Below are 22,744 nucleotides of genomic sequence, written 5' to 3' on the forward strand. Positions count from 1 at the left end.
TGAACGTCTCGACGAATCGTCTCTGTTAAACGCCTGAGGATCCAGATATTACCGGCCACTCGACCTTTGCGCAATTTCTCACAGAGGTGCGCGCTTGTAAATCGTTTCTGATTTCCAGCAAAACGAAACTTTCCATTCCACTTCGCTGATAAATGGAAAAATCCGCGACCTGTAGAAGGGATCCGTGAGCTTTCTGCACGTCATACTTCTGTACCTATGTATACCTCCATTTCATGTTTTTGGAACGTTGGTAGTCGAGGAGCAGCGATATGGGAGAATCGTTATGATGTGTGATTTATCGTTGCAATTTTGTGCACAAAGGTTTGTTTAAAACATTAAAAGTCAACAGCAAACGAGATTGAGTATTCGATGCGTCATCTTCTCTTATGGATCCCTTTCGTTCAGTTGATAATGGAACAGTGTTAACGAGAAAAGGTGTTTGGTTATATGCAGCAAACTATGCGAAAGGTATGTAACATTAATCATCGAACGTTTTTCCTCACGATCTCGTGGGAGGCGTCCCTCCACCTTTATCAGCATACAATCGAAATTTTGCAAACTTCTCGTTCCATTTTATTGACAATTTATAATGTTCGCGAAGCTCGTTATAATGAAATTTTTGGGGTGAGATTGAAATTTATAAATTTCGCAATTATATCGTTGATTGCTCGTTTTTCGAGTTATGCCGTAGCATGGGACCAATTTTCACACAACAAAGTGGTAATGAGCGGTCGCCGCGATTAAATCTCGAGATTCCTATCGACTGTTAACCAACGATTTAACGCAAAATTTTCTGGCCGGGCGCCGTACGAATATATTCGAATATGGGCTTAATTGATTGATTATATAGTGAACGATTAGGTGGTGGTAACGGGGCCAGCTGCTAAATTGACATTTCCTCCATGTCGATGAATGAAAAGCATTGTTTGCCAGCGTAGAATCGTTGGCCGACAGCAACCAAGCCAGTTCGGACTTTTATCGGGGTCATCGGCGCTAATTAAATTACGAAAACTCAGTGAAATTCTCCCCGTTTTAATGCTTGACCCTCCCTAAATTTCACTGCGAATTCACGTAATCTCCCTTGATAATTTCATTTATCGCGCTATTATTTCGCGATAATGGCCTTTTGATGATTTTATGCCAGGATTAACTTTCGACAACTCGTAGACGAAACTATCGCGATTACGTTGTATTTCATTCCGTCCGAAGCGTTACTGGATCGTGAATTGAATACTACATCCGTTTGCATGATACTTTCAAGGCTCGTTACACATCCGTTGCACGTACCTTATCGTCCATAAATATTCGATTTTACTATTCACTATATTATACATGTTTTCGATTTTACTATTTACCGTAGTCTATACGTTTACCGTTTAAATATCATCCCTTCTATTATCGTCGAAATTTTTTCCGTTAGTTCGAAAGTACCTTCTTAACGTAACTTACGAGTAAAAAAATAAAGAAGATTCAAAAACCAAGAGCTCGTCACCTAACAAAATAGATGATCCGATAAGGTTTCGCATTTACAAACTTTACCACCGTTTACTGATATTACAAAATCAATTTCATTGTTCAGAATATAATTTTATGCATAGCTATGCTGATTACGTGGAATGAAACACACACACAGTTCGATTTATCCGTGTATTTGCAATTAAAATACATTTGATCTAGCAGAAACGATTGTCGGTATACTTTCGGAGGATAGCACACACAGAGAAGTAAATTCATGTAAATTCGCAATGCTATTAAGTCGACGCGCTTTTTTTTCGTGGTGCCTCGCCTAAGCCGGATTAAAGTCTATCGTGGCGTTGTACCATGGCGTGAAACACAGCGAATAATTCATCGCACGCGTATCGTGCATTAATTACCCGTGATTACGGAAACAAAGGCTCGCGGAAGCCATCCTTAATCGCGTAGCAGTGTTAACCTCGTTTACGCCGTCGAAGACGCTCGCTCACCGCATCACGATACTCGTTTAAACGATCCACAGCTTCGAGGCTAACTTTTCCCCGTTAACGGTTTCCGCATGTAGAGCGTGAACGCAAAAGTTAAAGCGGAAAGTTGATCGATAATATAGAACGATATAAGGATAGGCACGTAGGCAGCGAGTTCTATCTAGCGTGAGTCGCAACACTAAGCTATCGTGAGCCGACGTGAATCACGATACTAAGTCATCACAGATCACCGTAGATTACTATGCTATTACGTGGTAACACGAGTCACAGGATCGATACGAAGAAATCATCGTTGAAATTAGTACGTGGGTCACGTTATCGAATTAATGTGGAATAATGGCAGATTTCAGTATTGCATCGGCAAAACGATACGTATAATGGAGGAATAATGCTAAAATTTGTCGATGCGAGGCAAATTTTATAAACTAAAATTGTTTCAAATTAGTGTATATCTTTCGGATCGCTGTATACCCTTTAGATCGGTGTACTTTATTTTTTGGAGGATGCTCGTTATGTGTGTCACGGTCACGGAATAATTGATCTCTCTGAATAACGACGTACCGAGAAGGGTTTAATTTATGTTGCACAAGCGTCTGATGTTCTTTACTCCTAGGCTATAAAAAAAAAAAAAAAAAAACACAAACGGTCATTCCGGGAACATAAAGCTACACGTGTTTCTATAATAATATCGCAGGAATTGATCTCGTAGACGATAAATAAATGATTAACTTAAATACTAACGAGTCAAACGATTCTAATAAATCAAACGATTCTGAAAACTTTTACGATCCTCAATTTCTCAAAACAATTTACTTAGAACCCTGACACTTCACCTTCCATTGCTAGCAAATGAAAATGACGAGACAAACCATGAGACACCGATATAAACCGCGATCAATCTACACATACGTTGTAACTAACCGTCGGAGTTGATACACGCATCGCAATGTTTCAGCCTATGTAGGCCGCTTTAAAGGTTTCATGCACACAATACAATGTCAAGCGCAGCCAAATTTCCACGCAACACCGTATATTTCAGTCTATTCTGGTCCAGTGATATAACGCATATTTATACCACGCGTGACCAGTGAAAATATAAGAAATTTCTATTACACTACATTATGCAAGGAAAGCAAAGCAGGGTCAGTTTAGTGAATTTGGATAGTCGAATATGGATTATACCGTTGGGTCATAGTGCGTCGCCACTTGGCTCGGTGGGTCATCCGAGTGGACTGTCACAGCTAATATGGATTAGGGTTCTAAGCTTCCGTAGAGAGACGTGGGTCACGAGATTGGATACGTGCGCGTGTCGTGCAAATAGAATAAGCACGTGCGTTGTCAGACCGTAGCGATAAGTGAGCCGCTCGTCCCAACAGCGTATATACATCTGTATAGGTGCTGTTGTATGCATTAAAAGGAAACCGAGACTATGGCGCAAGGTGCTGATGATATTCATCGAGCTACGCGAAGCGGATAGCGAGAACATCAACAGCGGGAATGGCACCGATAAACAGACAATAATGGAAACTTTACGGCGACAAGAATTTGGCGAAACGACGCGCAACGAACCAGCTCTCTAGCTAATGACCCGCAATGAAGTAAATTCCCCTGTGACTCGAGTGTCATTAACGCTTCTGTCGTTTCGTCTGCGAGAAGTTTACTTTATGAATCGCTCTATACGATGTCCAACGACAAGGGAAACGATAACGAAGTGTGTCTAACGGGTTTTCTCGTTGATCATAAAACGAAAGGATCTCTCTGTCTCTTCATTTTCTTTTTCTTCGTTCGTTACGTCTCTAGTCTCGTTCTTTCGTTGATGTAATCAATGTCGATCGATGATCATGCATTTAATGGGAGATTATTAGCTAAAATGATAGTATATCTATACAGCGCATCACACGATTGAAGATCAAAGGAAGGAAATATGACATTTTTCATAATTTTTATTTTAAACATCGCTTTAACTGTTTCATTTTACCAACATGTGATATCAGATTTCTTCCTCGTTATCTTGCGACATTGTACCTGTATAATAATTAAAAATCGTAGAATGGTTTCATAAATTATGACACGCGGTATGCGAAGAAATTAGAGTGAAAGATATGTAGGAAAAAATATACCATGCAAGAAGGAAAACGAGGTTTTATCTCTATAATTAAATCTCAAAATTGTATCATTTTAAGCCTGCAAAGTTTCCATGTGAAATTATATCGGTGATTTGTATCGTTCTGATCATTTCTACTGTTAATTACGGTTAAAATTGTGCCAGCAATAAAGTACTTTGTGGCATGAAATTTGAGCCTTTATCCGTATAATCGATTTCAATTGATAACTATTCATTCGACAGATTATTGGTAAAACGTATTACTAGGAAACTGATGGCAGTGTATCCACAGTACAACCGTGTCATTTAATTACGGTCAAGTTTGCGGTAGTAGATGAGTACTGTGAAGCTTAAAGTCCTTCGAGTGTAAACGTTCTTCTCCTACCTCTCCTACCACTGTCGTAACGAGTAAACAGCTAATAGTCCTTTCTTACTACGTAATCGCATGTTGATTTATACCACTTATGGAGCAGCGTGGTGACTAGCCAGATCCAACCACCGGGGCACTATAACCAATAACGTGTAACGAGTTTATAAATTCGCCATAATGGTTACTACTGTTCTTGTCAATTAAATTTTACTGTCTTCATTCTCGTCAGCGCAGTTTTTATTCGTTTAACAATTTCGATGTCGATCGTTGTTTCGCTTGTACGTCGTGCTTATCGGAAAACACGTCGCTTGGTTTCTTTGTTTCTTCTCGTGTCACTTAGCAAGAAAAAACAACACGGGACAAAAGAAAAAGGGGCTACGCGGAATTGAAGGGCAGTCTCGCGTCATTAACGTTTTGCTGTTTTAACGATAACGGTTGACATTAAGTAGTCACGTGGTATTTTATCGTGCTGCTCTTCCTTCTGCAAGACTTCTATCACTCGCTGACCTGCAAACAGCCACTCCGCCGACGCTGCATTCACAGACAATGCCGGGAAAGCACAATGCGGCTTCTCGTGTCGCGCAGAGCAGCCAGACTTCCAAGTTTCTTACCTCTCCGGTCGTGCCAATTTTGCGGAGAGAGGCCAGAATTTTCATTAACTTTCACGGAAAATACGGGGCTTCTGTAACTTTCTTCGACTTTTCTTAGAATTCCACTTGTCACCAGATGGCGTATATTTTATGCAAATTACTATTTTTACGAATATAATTAAAAAGATGGAACTTAAGCAGAAGACCGTTTTACTTATTCGATATTGTAAAAAGTATGCTCTAGATATTTTGTATACTTTTGCGTATTACGAACTCTCCGTACATCTGTACATTTTTAAATAAATGCATAAAAATCCGTAGTTTACATATCACGCTTCGAACGTTTCAAGAATTCCAAGTTACTTCGTGTTGGTCTTAGAGATGTTTCCAGTGATTTTTTTCCTGATTACTTTTGGAAGAGGGTATGAAGATACAATTACGGGGTCCCGAATGATTCTACAAGGTACCAGACAGGAATATTACAGAGCTTAAAGAGGCACACCGAGCCGACAATTTGATTAAATCGTAATCTCCTGACAGCTGTTATCGAGATCCGGCAACTTTATGTAGTACGGTAATTTCGGCATTTCGATTATTAATATTTCGATTATTAATATTTCTAAGTACAATGGAGTGTGTTAATTGCTGTTGTATGTGAAACAATAAAATTGCGCCGTGTAAACTAGAGATATATCATTTTGATCGAAAATGCAGAAGAATCATCACGGTTTTTTTATTTATCACGGGAAAGCAATTTTAAAATTCAGTACATTATAATTCTAGCACATTCAGTTTCGTGGTAACAGAAAATTTTGTGGAAATTGAACTAAACGGGATTTGAATGATAGCATTAAGTGTGATAGAATAAAAATCCGATTAAAATTCAATACTCTTAACGTAACATTGTTTTATAAAAAAACAATGCCCTCTATATTGAAAATTTCTGGTCGTTTCGGTCTGTTTATTTATTATACTTTATAACTAATTTATTTCAATGTTATATTTCATTATTCGACAAATATTTAATATACGCAACCCTCTTGCATGAAATATGAAGCAGCACAATTGATTGCCAGGAACGACACGAATTTTCCGGACCGCCTATTAATTTGAATAATGATGGATAAATAGGAAAATAATGATCGAAGCTTATTAATATATGCTTATATTTTCATGTTAATATATCGACTGATTAATTAATTTAAACTCATTATTTACAGTAGAAATATCCCGCCGATAAAATATCGAAGTACAGTCTGTCAGTAAGAGAGATTTTTGAATTTTAATCTGCGTTCGAATTTCTCTGATTACTCCAAGCTATCAGAATGATGATGTATATGCAAATATCGGAGGGTTGAGAATTATAGAGGTGCCAGTCAATTTATCGCTACTTTTCGTAAAACAATATTCCGAGTTTATTATCATAAAGGGTCCATTATACTTTTCAGACCATTTCAATCATTTCCTCGTTTTCGCTATTAACAATATGTTTTCATTCCTTTGTTATTATATTAGACTAACAGTGTTTCGTAACTGTGCCGTGGAATTTTACGTATATTCGTAATTTTCAGAATCTAATTAAACAAATAGAGTCCCGGTGAAGCATTACTTTACTACCCGTATATCCTTACTGTAGAAATCATTATACTTTATAAATATATATTTCATATTACGTGCGTTCTATGCAATTCTACACTTTTGACTATTCATAACATACAACCGAGTTTAATTATTCTGCTGGAACTTCAAGATTGAATCTTAAAAAGTCGGAACTTGAAACAATCCTATCTTACTACATTATCAAATCAGACAATTCGTTTCTACACAAACCGAAGAGAATCTCGGTCGTGTTTTTATCGCTCAATTGAAGACTCCGAGATAAACGAAGACGTTTTACATTATCGAAATTACATGTCGATAATTGCGAGTGATACGCGAAGGGATTAGTTAATACAAGGTTGAGCCGCAATTGACCGTGGACACACGATAGGGTGGAAAAGAATATTTTTCATCGTTCCCCACGTTCCATAAGCATCCCTCGTTTATCTTCCGCGCCCTCGAATCGGCCAAGATTGGCGCTGAAGGATACGTCAATATAGCGTAATCTGGTTAAACATCCTCAGCCCGAAGAAAAGAAGATGACGAAGACGACAATGGCGCTACATCCCCCTTGTACTTTTTCTTCCTCCCCTTCTTCTCGTCGTTTGCGATATTCGATCGCCACCGAAGCTACGATCGAAAGAGTCGAGAAACCCTCCAGATGACGAATCAATCTCGACTGTGTCTACGCAAATAGTGACTTGTCTGGCCAGTCGCTTTCGACCGGATGCTATAACCGACTAGAACGAGGGAGGAGATCGAAAAGTCCACCCTCTTCTCTTTCTGGGACAATGGAACGTGGCCATTGAAGGAATCCAGGACACTCCGGGATATTATCGTTTGCAGTTCCTTTGGATCCTATATTTTATATACTACGTATTTGCTCTTCCATGGTTTTACTGCTCCAAAGAAATATCCATTTTATTTTGTAGCTTTACAGCCTCTCTCTCTATCTCTGTCAGTTGAAACATTAACGTGTATAACCGACATGTGATAGCCACGTTTTTGAGAGTGCGGTTTAACATACAAGTGAGATATTTTTCTATGAATCACCGAGGGATCAAGAGACAAGTGTATTTCAGAAGCCAAAGTGATCAGCTCTGATTTTTCTAAATTTCATGATTATTAACGAACCTCTCAAGAAACGATTTGTTTCCATAAATTTATTCGTTCAACACAAATAATCCAAAGCTCCGAGAGTACTCTTAAAAAATTGTAGCGTTCAACTTGTTCTTCTTTACTTTTTAACTAGCCGCTTACTCGCGGTTTCGCCCGCACAGTATTTGAATTTATGTCTACCACCCACTGTTTGAACAACACCCTCTAGGAGTTGAATGTTGGAAGACGTTTAAACACGTGCCTGTCTATTTTTAATGAGGAGTTTGTTTGCCTGATTTCAAATCTCCAGCTTTAATGGGCAAAGAGATACGATCGTCCTTTGAGAAAAACAGCGTAACTTTTTTTCACCCCCTTAAGGATTGAACTTGGAAAAACGCTCTAACACGTGTTTGTTTATTTTTAATGAGGACTTTGTTCGCTGAATTTTACGTTCTTGAATTCATGGATATGGATATCACATAAAAAAAAAGGTTACCCCCTTTGTCCCTTTGGGATACGTATTTCCAAAAATCTTTTCTTATAGAATGCCTACGTCGTGAAAGTAATGAATTAGGCACTTTATCTTTTGCTATATATATAGATTTATGCAGTTGATCAATTGCAACTTTGAGTGGGCCATTGAAAACTCGATAAACGAGAGTTTTAAGGATTGTTCTATTTCATCTGCATCTTAATGTTAAATATACCATTTATTAATACTTTATATTTAACTGATAAAAACCTATCTGGAAGCTAATATCCGTACGTCGTTCTCTAAGGACCGTTAAAAACAAGTATTAATAATAAAGTATTAAGTGTTAAAAAAGGTCGTTTTCTCAGCATTATTAAAAACAAGTATTAAAAAGTGCCTGGACTACTTTCATAAACGAGAAACATATTGAACATGACAGGTAACGAAGGTTTACGGGGAGCTAAACCTTTTCCGTCGTGCTCACATTAAACATTCAATAATCGTGATCGCCATAAAACGAAGGGAAGGAAAGTAAAGTATCGAGCACGAAGGTTACCCCTGGAAAAGTTTCAAATTTACGAGCTCGTCGTTTCAACGGAAGAGTCGAAAGTTTCACGGCCTAGTAACTTCTCGACAGGATAGCCGGTTCGTTGAGGGAGAAACGGGAAAGTCCAGCTGTGAATGTGACTTAATTATTCCTCTCAAAAGCCCTCCGTTATACGCGACTACGCTGTCGCAAAAAAAAAAAAAAAAGAAAAAAGAAACAATCGTCGCTCGGACAACGTCGATAACGAACAGTGCTGCATAAATGTTCATATTTCGAAGCTCTGCAGAAGTATCTCGTTTGCAAGTCGATATCCGCGCAAAAGTGCTTATACAAATTGCTTTGCAGATTGTTGTTGTTTTTAAAACGATACTCCAAATTCAGATATACATATTGATTGTCTTTGGATGGATATCTCTAAATTTCTATGATGCATTTTACAATAATTGATGGACAACTTATACAAATCGTTTTCGCGCTATATGCTGTATTTAAAACGATGCTTCAAATTGATACGCGCGTATCGAATATATTAAAATGGATACCTCTAGATTTCTACCATACGTTTTCAAACAACGATATAATTCTCTGAAATATTCTTTGAAAATAGTATTGGAAATATCCTCGGAGGTAAATAATGCCAGTTCTTTTGCTTTCGAACGTAAAGCAAAATGTTGATAATCCTCTTGAGATTTTCGAAGATCTCACGTTCGAACGCTTTCGTGAGATACTATACGATGTTCATAAAAATATTCAGAAATCTAATTCATCGTGGCAATTTTTAAATTCTCGAGTGTACGTACTTGAAGGATGGAAACACAAAAATTTTTCCCAACAGCATCGACTGGCAGAAGTTGTCCCGTTAGTTAAACAAGCTTGCGATCGACCATTTCTGATTGTTCTCGTTGCTGAAATCTGTCGAACTTTCTCCAATGAAAGCTACACGTCAAACGTTCAAACCGACGTACCTGCTCGATCCGTCGAGGAACACTTGCTCAATACATTGAGCTTTCCCCTCGAGCGACTCGGTTGTTTCACAAAAACGATTCATATCGATGTTTCCTCGGAGAGACCTTCCCTGTGCTTGTCCTCTTCCACGGCATAGGCAATAAGGCCACCCTTGACCGAATTTATTCTCATTCCCCTTCCTATTTCCGGCATCCACCTCCTCTTGTCATAACAAATCGAGCAGAAAGTTGGACGAAACGATACATAGATTCGATTTCGCTCGACAATTAATCGTGGCCAAACCGATATTTTTCTTGTATATTTCCTGAGTATGAATATGAATATATGATTTCCCGAAGCTAAGATTTTATATTTCAGATCTACCGTCTCATCCCATGGCGACGCCGATGCCTTTCGGAAGAACAGACTTTTTCTTCGATTCGTTGAATTGGCCCGATCGATGATCGAGTTAGGTGGCTTTCATCGACACCTTCCTGGCTCAAGTTCCGGCGAATAACGAAGTAGCTGACGCCTTTGATTAATGATACTTGGCCACGACTCGGGACTGCCTTGTAACACCTTGTAACCGGCCAACACTGCCTGCCGTTTAAGAATTATCGACTCCGCCAGGAATTTGAAACTTTCGTCGCTAAATATTTCCCGAGAGACCGATGGATCGCTGGAAGAAGTGGGTAGATCGCGAGCCTGATATAGAACCAACCGACGGTAAATATTCATAGAGGCTACGCTCTTATCGTTTAACGACTTCCAGCTACAGCTATTTAACATTATAGCCGCCGACGATTAAAATACCCCGTGATCCTGAATTCGCGGTACGAGCAAAGTCAGAAACTCTATGGCAGATTCTATCACTTAAAATAAGTAGAGAGTCGGGGATAACGAAACTACGGCGAAGGCCTCGTTTCTGAGAAAATCGAGTTTCCAAACTTGTCTGTGATAGAATCTCCCCACATAGAGTTTTTGACGTTTATTTTTCTTTTTTTTTTTTTTTTTCTACCACGAATTTAGGATCACGGTGTATACTTATTTATGCTATAAAAGAAAAGGAAAGATAGAAAGAGGAGGGATGTACAGCTTTATAGGATATATTGGAGGATCTTGAGAAAGTTTATTGGATCTCGTGTTAATTGATTTCCCGCAGGCGGCTAACATCGATCTAAGTTTTTCATGCGAAGAATGTTCCAGCCAACTTTTCTTCTCGAATAACAAAGTTTTCTTTCGTTCTTAAATACCTCGATGGCCATTTCAAGTAGCCGAGAGCGCGGCTATATAAGAGATCGGCTTTTTTCAACTTTCAATGCCACGGGGAGTTAGCAAAGTTTCTTTCCAAGAGTGATATTCGACTATGATTTCAAAATTATTCGATTCCGATACTTCTCGCATCGGAAAGTTCGACACGATTCGATTGTAAAACTCGGGTCCCGTTGAAAATTTCGGATGCGAGAGTGGCATTAAAGCGAGATTTAACGAGTACGCCAATCGACGCCAATAGAAACGCAAACCTTCACCGAACGGCGGAGTTAAAAATAAAAGATCGCTCGAGAGAGACAGCTGCAAAGCGCAGTTTGCGGTCAGGTGTCTACTTTCTCCGTACCGCGAATTTGGAAACGATTGTTCCACGAAATTATCGATAGCCACGAAATTGCAGTGAAAATTCCTTGCGCGCGATCTTTTTGCCATTTGATTCCTTCCGAAATTCTATTACAAATAGTGGAAAGGGGGGATCGTGATATGAATTTTACATAAGCGCAGAATGAATTAAATAGTTATGTCGTATGCTACGATATCAAAGTTGCACACCTGCGACAAAACACCGTGTAGAACATTAATTAACGCGCAATCCCAGGCAACGCTCGCTGTTTAATTAATAGCGGTAATTACGTGCAATTGTCTAAATGAATTTACGGGACTGTCTTGTTGGATGGTTGTAATAACCCACCTACACACACCCACACACATACACACATTTATATTACATTTATATTTATACAATATTTATATATAAAACAAAGGTCTGAAAAATAAGCTTCCTTATAACAAAAAGATCGAGACTGTGTTGCGAGTATCTTAACTTCAAAATGAAACTTTACAAACGCGATATATACGTGAAATAATTTTCTATAGTAAATAAATAAATATATTCTATTGTAAATTCTATAGTAAATAGGCAATAAGCTCTTTGAACCACTGTGCGTACAGAAAATGAAATCTAAACTAAATCGCAGGCAATGGCAAGAAGTCGCAACCAACTCTATTCTATATTGAGATCAGCTGTAGGAGGTTGTAGAGTAATTAATCGATTAATCCCAGCGGATCCCCGCACGTTCCCGCATTGTCTTTCGGAGAATGGCCACCCACGAGACTCGGAACAATTACACGGCCGATGGCGGAGTAGAATCGCTTCCTCGAAACCGAAACAGGACACGCCGTTCCGATTTGATATCATGAGGAACAACGGCGAATTATTTCACGGCGATTTAATTAATGACGGCCGCCGCGCTACGAATTCGTTCGCAAGGTTGTCGCGCAGGCTACGGTGAAATCGCATTAAAACGCTGTATACGTCGATAATGACTTCCCTAAATCATGCCGATATTTCGCCGCTACCTTATACGCGAGCACGATCTATATGGACATTGGGAATTGCATTATCGATACATCGTGGCTCGCCTATATTGTCTTCGAGGTATTAAAAGGCGAACCGCAGAGATACCGAACGACGAAATCATGAAATTTCAAAGAACCAGCCTGTATAGTTTCGATACCTGCGGTTCTCTTCGGTTTCGTACGATCGGCTCATGTTTTATAGGATCATTTTCATTGCCGTTCACGTACACTCTAATTGAAAATTCAGTTACACGTTGCCTTTCGTAGTGGACGTATAGTGCTAGTAACCTGAATGCATTTAAAGTAGGAAGCCGCCGCTTGTCGGAACAGTCGAATTTCGCTTAATCAGCCGGTTCTTGTTGTTCCTCTTTCATTTGCAGTGTTTTCAGCGTTGATCAATAAATACTTTGATGAACATTTTCGTTCTTTGTACCCGTACTTCGGATTTTTGTCCTTTCGCTCAAAAGCTTACTGTGCAATTATTCTGAATTTTGAAAATTCCAATGTACACGCGAAAAAATAAAGTTATGCTCGGGTACTACAATTTTGATTCTGTCCTTCTCTTCCGTATGTTGAATTTTTTTAAACTTTGAATCAAAGGATCTTTTAAATTAATGTTTTTGAGACACACAATGATATGAGTACTTTGATATTCTTTTTTCTTTTTTTTTTTTTTTCTTTATACAGAATCAAAGAGAGCATTAAGATATCGGAAGATATACGCTAAACTTTAGGAGCACGAAGTCAAAGGATCCTTTACATTAACATTTTCGAGATACAAATACTTTTATATTTTTATATGGAGAATCAAAGAGAGTATCCATTTCTTAATGGATATCTTTATCAGAAAAATGAAGATAACCTTCGTATCGTCACTTCGAATCTTTGAAACTTATTATGCGACGCATAATTTGAAATTATTTCAAAACGTTCGTCTAAAGCTTTAACTGATTTCAGATCATTGAATCGGTATGAAATCCTATGAATTCGAATATCGTTCAACGTGCAAGAATCATTTCTATGATAACACGTTCGTATCCATTTCCCATACTAAATCTGAAACGTATGGCCGTTAGATACACGTATCTGATATCTTTCGACAGTAGTGAAGTATTTCCTCAGGGGCGTAGAAAAGTACGCTGGCGCGGCCGATAAGGTTTGACACCGATGGAGAGGCAGTCTGGAAGCCACGACGGGAGAAGCTGGCAGTGCTTTCGTCGATGTTCAAGATGGTTGGAACCCAGCCAAAGATTATCCCCTGGCATCGTTCCTTCGGAGACTTCATAACCGAAATGAGCGAGTTCGAATTCTCCTTGCTGCCGCTATTGAAATCCTTTTGATCCTTTGCAACCTCGGCATCGTCGATTTTCTCTCTGATCGATTTCAGGGATAAATACCGACGCCTACGCGAGCCACGATCGCCCAACGGAATGAATGATTCATAAGCGCGACTCTGTTGGAATTTCAATCTGTTTCCTGCGGTCACTGTTTATCGAACCGACTTTCCACGACCCTTTGCTACTGTCCACTCGAGGAATCCGTGGTTTTCGAAGTGGATCGCTCAGCAAATTCGTTATTTCCAAGATAGTCTTGTTTAGGTTTATTTCGGGATTTCCCTCTTCTCCTCTGCCTCCTTGTTTTGATTGTGAGAGTTGACTGAGCGATGTATTTCGTTAGTAATATCGTTCATGATGAAGTTTCGTAGAATTGAAATATCAGAAACTGGAACGTTTTAATAAAATTATACCCGAGGAGAATTCTGAGATGTCAGAACTATCAGATACTTTTGCAGTTATAGTTTGTATTTTAATATGTCGATGAACTTGTTTGGGGTCTGTTTCAGATGATAGAATTATTCATTATACAGTACCGTAATTTCAAGCGGCTGTAAGATAGGAAAGGAACCGGGCATAGTCGCTCGGAAAATAGCACGGCAAAAGTGAAAGAGACAAAGGGCGCTTTTCAGTGCATCTAAATGGCGTGGTGTGGTTGCTCAAAGAAAAAGAGGAAAGGGGAATACGTTAAGAGTTCCAAAAGTGGTCAATTTCGTTTCAAGTGATATCTGTTAATCTAGTATAATTGCTGTGTGTACACTATCATTTGTCATTAACTCTCTCGATAGATTTAATCCTGAAGTCAAAGATAACCTTATTTTTTTTATTTCATACTATAGACTGCCTTCCTAATAGAAGAATTTCCTTTATAATACACATCTCTATCCATGACTCATATGATGACAGATTTATTCGAATGACCTTTGGTAAGAAGACATAGTATGGAAATAATCAGTGGGCCGATTTATCAAAAAACACACGTTGTCCTGGAAATATATTTTAGAAATGGATTGAATACAGCGAGATGTAAACTCTAATGGCCATGTAGCTCACGCGTGGAAACGTCAGGGTAAAACATGCAATTATGGTAATTAAGAGATCAATTATTTTGCCAAGACGTACTTGGTCTTTAATTAAAGCTGGATCGAAGAGACTTGGGTGTTAATAAATCCCATGTCCGCGTCGTTGGTCGCGTTAGAGATCCGTGGCGAGAAAAGAGAAATAATTTCGCAGACGGGATAAGTTTCGCTTAGGGTGAAATTAGTTTAGCTGGATATTTGCATTGCAGCCTCGTTTCTTGTAAATACAGATATACGTCCGGGCATTCTAACTATAGCCGATTCCCGGTATCATGTTCTCAAACGCATCCAACCGAAAATTACTCATCCCCGTGGTGTCACGACATCACCCATGTTTCCTGTCCCGTATTGCAGAATCATCGCCCGCGCGAATTTTCAGAACTCCTTCCGTACGGTTGAAACGTGCTTTCACTGAATGAACTCGGACGCTCGATTGTTTAAAACCAAGCGGCCGTGAACGCTATAAACGTCATTTTACGTATCGAAATCACATTCGGATTAAAGACAATATTAAACCGTAATTAAATAACAACGTCCAACAAATGCGTATCTGCTCGCGACAAAGAGGTAGGTAGCTCTAGCTATACCGTTGACGGTATTTCGATTACTATAAAAGTTCACAAAAGCTCGGGATAAAGGACGGAAATTGAAATAAAAGGAACCACGTCGACGGCGGAATCAATACAGAGAACATGGCAATCTCGAGTGCGAGGGAAACCAACGACCAATATGTACTTGTGTATTACGCAAACTATAGGTTCGCTTATGGTCGATCCTCGGGAATCATGGAAACCGAGGGAGCCAATGATAATAGGAATTAGCCAAGTTCAGCGTACATCCGGCGCAGCTGGTGCTTGGCTATAAAGTGTTTCGACGCGGGGTGAGGGAGCTGGCTTGAGCGGAGGCTTCTTCTGGAGCGCATAAAACGGCGGGTCATAATCGCAGAGACGACTCCATAAATTTTCTTTATGCCACAAAGAGCAGCTCCATCGGTTATGTAATTTGGAATTTCATTGGCGCATTAGGAACGTTAAGTGCCGGGCCAGAGGTAATAATTCTTTCAACTGTTTGTCGGTGGTGGATGGTTTATTGTGAATGGGGGCAATACGCGAATACTCGTTCGAGAATTTCACGGCTGACGCAACGTTTTGGTACATGCTCCGCGATGCAATCGAGACGATTATGCTAGCCAACCGACAGTAATTTCGATACACGATGAAGATAATCCCAAGTGGAACGAGTCAACGTTGCGTCCGGCGGTAGGTAAATCGGATATTTCTGTCGATAGATTTTACAAAACTTCGAAATAAAAATTCAGAACATGTTGCCAAAATGAAACATTCAATAGCGTTGTAATTTTCTTTATATTTCTAAATCTTTTTATTAGAACGAACAAGAACGAAAAGGCAGTTGTCTCTAGTTATTACCAGAGGGTTTGACGAATAAGATTTAAATAATTATGAGAATGTGACGTATGCGTCAATAGCAGGGATTGTGCGATTTGCCCTTTTCTCAAGGGGGAGCTTACTTCTACGTTTAAGCTGGATGGATTTTAAATGTGTCTGTTAGAATTGAATAAAGTCAAAGTTTCCTGTATAGAGCTTATAAAAAATTCAGCGGCGTGTGCAAAGAACCCGATAACGTTTGACAGTGACTTATAGATCGGTGTGTTTTTAATGTACTCGTATAGACCATCTTCGGTTTCCGCTCGGAACGCGATAAATCATAGTTACAAATTTTAGTTTACACCTTCATTTTGCAACTTTGTACAAGCCGATAAACGATCATCGTCGTATTCGGCGAAGGACCGCAGCTCATATCACCTGTCTCATTCATTTTTCACTTGGGATCGATAACGGGTGTATGGGTTTGGACCAAGGGAATTGTACCATTGACGAGTCACTTCGCTTATTAATAATTGTACGTACATACCCAGAAGTCCGTTTAAATATTTGTCGAGGAAACTATTCGAACAACACTTTGCCGTAACACGATTTAATTATGATACACTGATTCACGAAAGTATTCGAATACGTGCAACAAATAATACAAATACAAACAATATAAACAAATATAATATGTTCATAAAAGGTATGTACAAATGTTCGAATACTTTCATATATGATTTACTGCCTGTAAAACTTAGAAGGAAGAAACAAAAGTGAAAAGCAACAAACAAGAAGTAAAATCTCAAGAGGGGACGTTGTCGTCCCCTCTTGAGACTTAACGCGATAGATACCTATAATTTACCATGACGCTAAAGTGATCATTTCCCGAAATAAATTCAGAATCGGAATGATTGATGACGCACCTATTATCCGGACACAACACGTGATGTATTCGAAGACAAATAACGTTCATTCTTGGAACTTTTATTCGTTTTCGTGAATTCTCTGGGCAAAAGGGGATTCTTTAAAGGGATGAAAATAATAAACGTGGATAAGGATAATCTTTGTTGCTCGGTAGTTCTGACGCGGATATTCTAATCGACAGGTCGATCAATTCGAGTAATGGATAATCGGTTTTCAGATCGTCAATCTACGGTGTACCACCTGCTCGATACCGATCCTGTTTACTTAATTACACGCCTCTCAACTAAACACTTCGATAACGTTTTAATTGTTCGTTATGTGGATAATCGCTTTTCTCAGCTAGAAACTCGTAAATCGTTTCGATAACGATCGATGTACTTTACGATTCAGCTACGAGTCCGTGAAGTATCTCGTGAAATGGTGGAAAGCGATTTCGATGAGAAACGACGGTGGCAAGGGAACTTCTTAAAGGCAAAGAACTTGGGTTATAAATTCTAAAAACTGTGAATAAATTTCACCAAAAAAAAAAAAAAAAGGTTGGAAAATTACTTCAGTAAGTTTCGAAGTGTCGCGTGAAGCATTAAGATATCGTTGTAGCGTTGAAGAACGAGTCGGAGAGCTTTGAAATTTCAACATACACAGTTGCGAGAGCTTGAAATTGCTTCGCGACACTACTTTATACATGCCACGAGTAGCATCGTGATGATGATACGATACATCAAATTGTTTCGTAACACTCTACAACATAGTCGTAAAAAATGTATGAAGACTGTTTTGTTTATGTTAACGCCGAGGTAAAATATTCCTTTCGATATTCTTGAAATGAACAGCGACGAGCACCTGGTTCTACGTACCATCGATCTTACCGGATGGTTTATCCGTGGGATAGGTTACAACGTAAGCAACAGTGTTGTTATCCGCGTGCTGCTGATTTTCTAGTCTGATACGATTAACGTGTTCACTGAGGATCCGATCTTCCTTTCTAGTCTGCGGATATTCATGTAAATTTGTAACCTGATAAATTCTTTCGTTAGTTTTTCTCCGATACCATCTTGAAATTTCTCTATTTCAACATAAAACGATATGAATAATGGAAAATCAACAAAACTCTACTTATCGTCTATTTAATATAGATATATTCTTGCAGTGCATTTTGCTTTTTACGTTCAGATCGATGTCACACGTATAACCAAAAACTACGTACCAACTCTACAGAATCAACGTGCTACGCGGTAGAACAAATTGAAGCTAATATCTTCAGACTGTTTGCTCTTTTATAATCAGTCCTTATCAGCCATTTTCGTGTAACTTTCAAATGGCTTTTTCAAGCACTACGATCCGAAAGCTGTAATGGGACACACTGTAATCTTTGTTCTATTGCTACTCATGCTGGATCTTCGTGCTTGCACGTTGTATAAGGAAACGGGAGGAACTCGATTACGGTTCTGATAATGGATTTGAACGATTAACGAGGCGGTCGATGAGTTTATGGCTGTTCGAGTCGCGGGCTGGATCGAAAAACGGTCCCATTTCGATCACGATTTCTCAAGGCAATTATCTCTGCCACTAATCAGGTGGAAGTGGGCAGACTTCCGTGCGGCTCCCACGAAACTAGGTCGCCAGTTGGATCACTGCCGCGGAAAGTTTCGAGAATCCTTAGCTTTCATACCGTCTATTTCGGGTCGGAACGCGCGTGCCAGCTGGTAACGCTTTATCTGCTAATAACCGGCGGCGTAACGAATTAATATCCAGCGGTATTATTAAATTCCGCGTTTCGACTTTATCTGAGCACCGCCGCGGGCGACGTGACTCGTGATGGCGCTGAAAGTACGCCAACTACGTTCAATATCGCGCAAAAACACAAAGAGGGAAAGAGAAAGAGAAAGAGTAGGATTTAGGACTATTCTTCGTGACTGTAGCAACTCTGAAGAGAAGTGTCGTTTTAACACGTTCACTGTCCGGGAGCTTTAAGCGATCACCATTTGTACGTCGCGCGCAGGGATAAAATGCTCAGTGAAATCCACCTCTCTCTATTGCTTGTACGATGCGCCGGTATTTTTCATTAAGCGGAGAAAGGAAATTAAGGACTTTTAAACGTGAACCTCTTCGCAGTCAATTCTTCTTAGCTTTTTGTCAATTTTGTAATTCAACTACACGGGTATAAGCAAGGATAAACAAATGACTCACAGGACAGTGGACTTGTTAAGAATGTTTCGAATGTACCATTCCAAACTCAAGAAACCTTGTACCTTATGTTTTCTTATAATTCCTTAATAATTCCGTATAATTATTCAGAATAGGGGCCGATCTTTGTCACTCGTGTGGAGAAAAATTAATCAGTACGTTGATCTCGACATATAGTTATTTTAAGCTCGTCAACCTTATTAAGATGTCCCCTATTCCAAATACATAATTGCGCAAGCCAAACATATCCCTTTCCTTGATACAAAACCGATCAAACTGAAAATTCCTGCAACCCGATTCAACTCTCTAAAGAAAACTTTCCCTCTTCACACACTCGCAAAATCCAATTGGTCAGAAGGTCGATGGTTACGGTACCTGAACTCGTCCCATCGGTGGCGACACCACCAGAAAGATTCTCATGGTGGCCTTGAGAAAGTCATCCTGGTTGCGGTTGGTTTCGTGCAGCGCGGCCTCGGAGATGCTGGCGCTGCCCTGACCGGTTTTCCGGCGCACTTTGCGCCTGATGCTGCCCACTAGCCTTCGCCAATCCTGTCCGGGACCGGTTGCGCCAGCACCAGATGCGCTCCCGGCACCGCCACCACCCCCGCCCCCGTGGGTGGGCGCATCCTGGCCCTCCGATGACTTCGCGGGGCTCTGCTCGCGGCTCGACCGTCGACTTAGGACACCGCGACCGTCCCTCGCGGCCGATGCGGACACCGTGCCGCTTACTCCAGGCCCCGCCACCGGCTGCGAACCACCCGGGCAACCGTTCACGGCCTCCGTACCCTCAGCACCGGCGAACCTCTCCACGGGCCCGCCACCGCTGGGCCCGGTTGCCCCACCCTGACCGAACGAACCAATCGCGTATCGTCCGATTCCGCTGCTAATGCTCAATCTACGAACCAGGTTCCGCAGGGCACTCCTCTGCTGCCTTTTGGGCTCTTCGTCCGGGCTCCTCTGCTTCGGCGTTTCCGCGCTTTGGCCCAGCTGGCCGATGAAGTAGAGGGCTTCTTTGATGCTCCAGTTTATGGTGATGATTGATGAGTACCAACAAACCGGGTGTCAAAATTAGTATTTGTTATAGTGGTGGAGATCTTTGAGATTCTTGGGTCGAGTATCGTTTAGTATCGGTAGAAATTTCTTTTCTAAGAAAAAGACAAATTTGGAAGCTCCTTCGGATGTCGCTTGAAATCTTTGAGACTTTTAACGTAGGTAATTCGCGATCGATAATCCGTCTGATCGACAGTGCCAGAAGCCTGTTCGTTGTTCCAACTCAAAGATCAGATAAATTTGGAAATCTCTCTCGCTGCTGTTTCGAGCCTTGGAGACCATTAACGTCTATCTTTCTAACGGATAATCCGCTTGATGGACGGTGTCAGAAGCTCGCGTTCGTTGTTCCAGTTCAGAAACGATGTCTTCAAGCTGTTACTGTGTAATCGGACCAATCGATGTAGTATTGGAAATTATACTCCGGTAGGTGTCTATACTTTTCTAGGGCACCGCTTGCGCCTGGGAAACCCGATTTGTTATTGTCTTCGGAAACTTCAATTCGGATCGCGAAGTATCACTCGTCTCTGTTAATGAACCCCGATAAATTTCAAGGAATCAACGGCTCGAAATAAAACCAAGACTTTACAGTCGTCGCGAAAACTTTCTTTTATCGGGGAAGATCTCGAGGCCGCCTTCCGCGTTAGCTATCGGCTCTATTGACACCTTAGCCACGTACTTCGGCTTGCAAGTTGATTGCATGGAGAGTCACGTTTCAACGGGACGTTGCATCGAGCGCGCCACAGTTACACACTCGAGTCGACTTTTCCACACGAGGAAGCACGAAATACGTCTCACGGGTGCTAACACCATTTGCCTAATGTCAATCGTTCGATCGTCATCGAAAAGCAGTACCCCAGGAGGCGGTGGAGCCTTTGAATGTCGCTGATATTGGCTGTGAGCACAATGGATCCTAAGAACAGCAGGTTCGTCGCGGCGAATGCGTCCAGGTGGTCGTGACACCAGTTCAGGTCGTCGAATTCATCGAGTCTTTCGTCGATCGAGTCGTCGCTGCTTTTTTCCGCTTTTCAGGTCCACGAGGTGCTCGTCTCGAACGTCGTTTGCTATGGTTCCGGCAGTTCGATTGTTGAATCGGATCACAATGAATCCAGTGTTTTAAACTTTCTGCGTGCGAGTACCGACGAAACTTTAGATAGCTCTTTTGAAATCGTAGGTTAAATGACGCGAGGGAGTGACCGCGATCTTCTCGTCTCTTCGAAACGACTTCAAAACCTTCCAATCTTTCGGTGGTTCCTAACTTCTGCAAAATTGAAGGTCGACCATTTTTACGGCCTACGTCTCGAACGACTGTCCCTTTCGTAATTAACTTTTAATGAAAAACTTGGCGGAATCGTGGCAAATACTCCTTAAAAGCAGGATTCTCCTTTCTCTTTTCTTCTCCTAAGTATCGTAGCAGGGATTATGCAGCTTTCAACGAACGATGTTTTTTAACTTCTTTTATGTAGATTTTTATATAGCGTCTTATATAGCTTTATATTGCTTGCTTAGTACGATCCTTATTTAAAAGTAAGTCGATGTTTCGTTTTTTTTTCTTTTTTTTTTTTGGTGAACAATACGGTGAATCCTTTCTTCGTGAATGTTTAGTCAATGTTTGTTAACTGTGACGTTGATCCAATAACGCAATGTCGTTCTCGCGTTTGCAGATCTTGGGGGATGAGTCGGTATTAACTTTCGCGAGCGACGCGTGGCAGTTTGCGTTGTCTGGCATCTGTGTAATTAACGAATCTAGTGAATGAAAATTGCCCTGTTTGCGGACACGGTGAAATCTCGCCTCGTAGAAATATCTGTCTGGAAAATCGAGTCTCTGAGAAGCTGTCCGCGAAAAACTTGTTAATACACCTGCGCGCTTAGCGAACCGAGACACGTGTCGCGACGAGTTGTTGACCTGAAAGTAAAACTACCTTAAAGCGCAACGACTTTCAAGGAAACTCTCCCATCCTTTTAATTATTCAGAAAGCTGTATTCGCGTTCAGCCTGGACTCTTCAAGAATCGCGTGCTCGTACGTTGAATTAAAAATTTGCTCTTATATGTACGAAGGAAAAGAAGATACACGCTTTATAGATTTTCCACTTATTTTCAGGAAACTTATATTTGCGAATTAGACGAGCTGTTCGAAATGAAGAAATGAAAATACTCGCGTGCACCTCGACTATAGATGCCAATAAATTTCAAAATATTTTGTATAGAACATATAATACATTCATAGAAAGTGTCTACAAGTAACTTCCGTCATCTTATGCATAAAAATTTTATTTCGCTTTGGAGAAGAAGACGTCTGAGAATTCTGGTGAAATTCAAATCTTCCTTTTCGCGTTATCGAACAATCTACGTGCAAATAATATGTAGCGCGGCGAATAAACCGAACGTAAGCGAAGAATAAATTCCGTTGGATGAAACGATCCGATCGTCGTGTATCACATCGATTCAGCGATTCGTGCAGCTCGCGGGTATG

General features: G+C 40.4%; 1 protein-coding gene across 14 annotated transcripts in view; it reads right to left on the reverse strand.

Moving 5' to 3' along the window:
• LOC139993521 (pleckstrin homology domain-containing family G member 5) overlaps positions 1-22,744 on the reverse strand; it is an 85,284-nt gene that overhangs the window by 29,501 nt on the left and 33,039 nt on the right. Inside the window, exon 2 of one of the 14 annotated variants that reach the window (XM_072015329.1) lies at positions 19,599-21,999. The exons of the other annotated variants lie outside the window; for them this stretch is intronic. Within the exon in view, the coding sequence (XP_071871430.1) occupies positions 19,599-19,643 (45 nt within the window). The 5' untranslated portion in view covers positions 19,644-21,999. The remainder of the gene's footprint in view (positions 1-19,598; positions 22,000-22,744) is intronic. 14 annotated transcript variants of the gene reach the window in all.

The sequence above is a fragment of the Bombus fervidus genome, chromosome 13 (assembly GCF_041682495.2).
Source record: "Bombus fervidus isolate BK054 chromosome 13, iyBomFerv1, whole genome shotgun sequence".
Classification (NCBI taxonomy): Eukaryota; Metazoa; Arthropoda; class Insecta; order Hymenoptera; family Apidae; genus Bombus; species Bombus fervidus.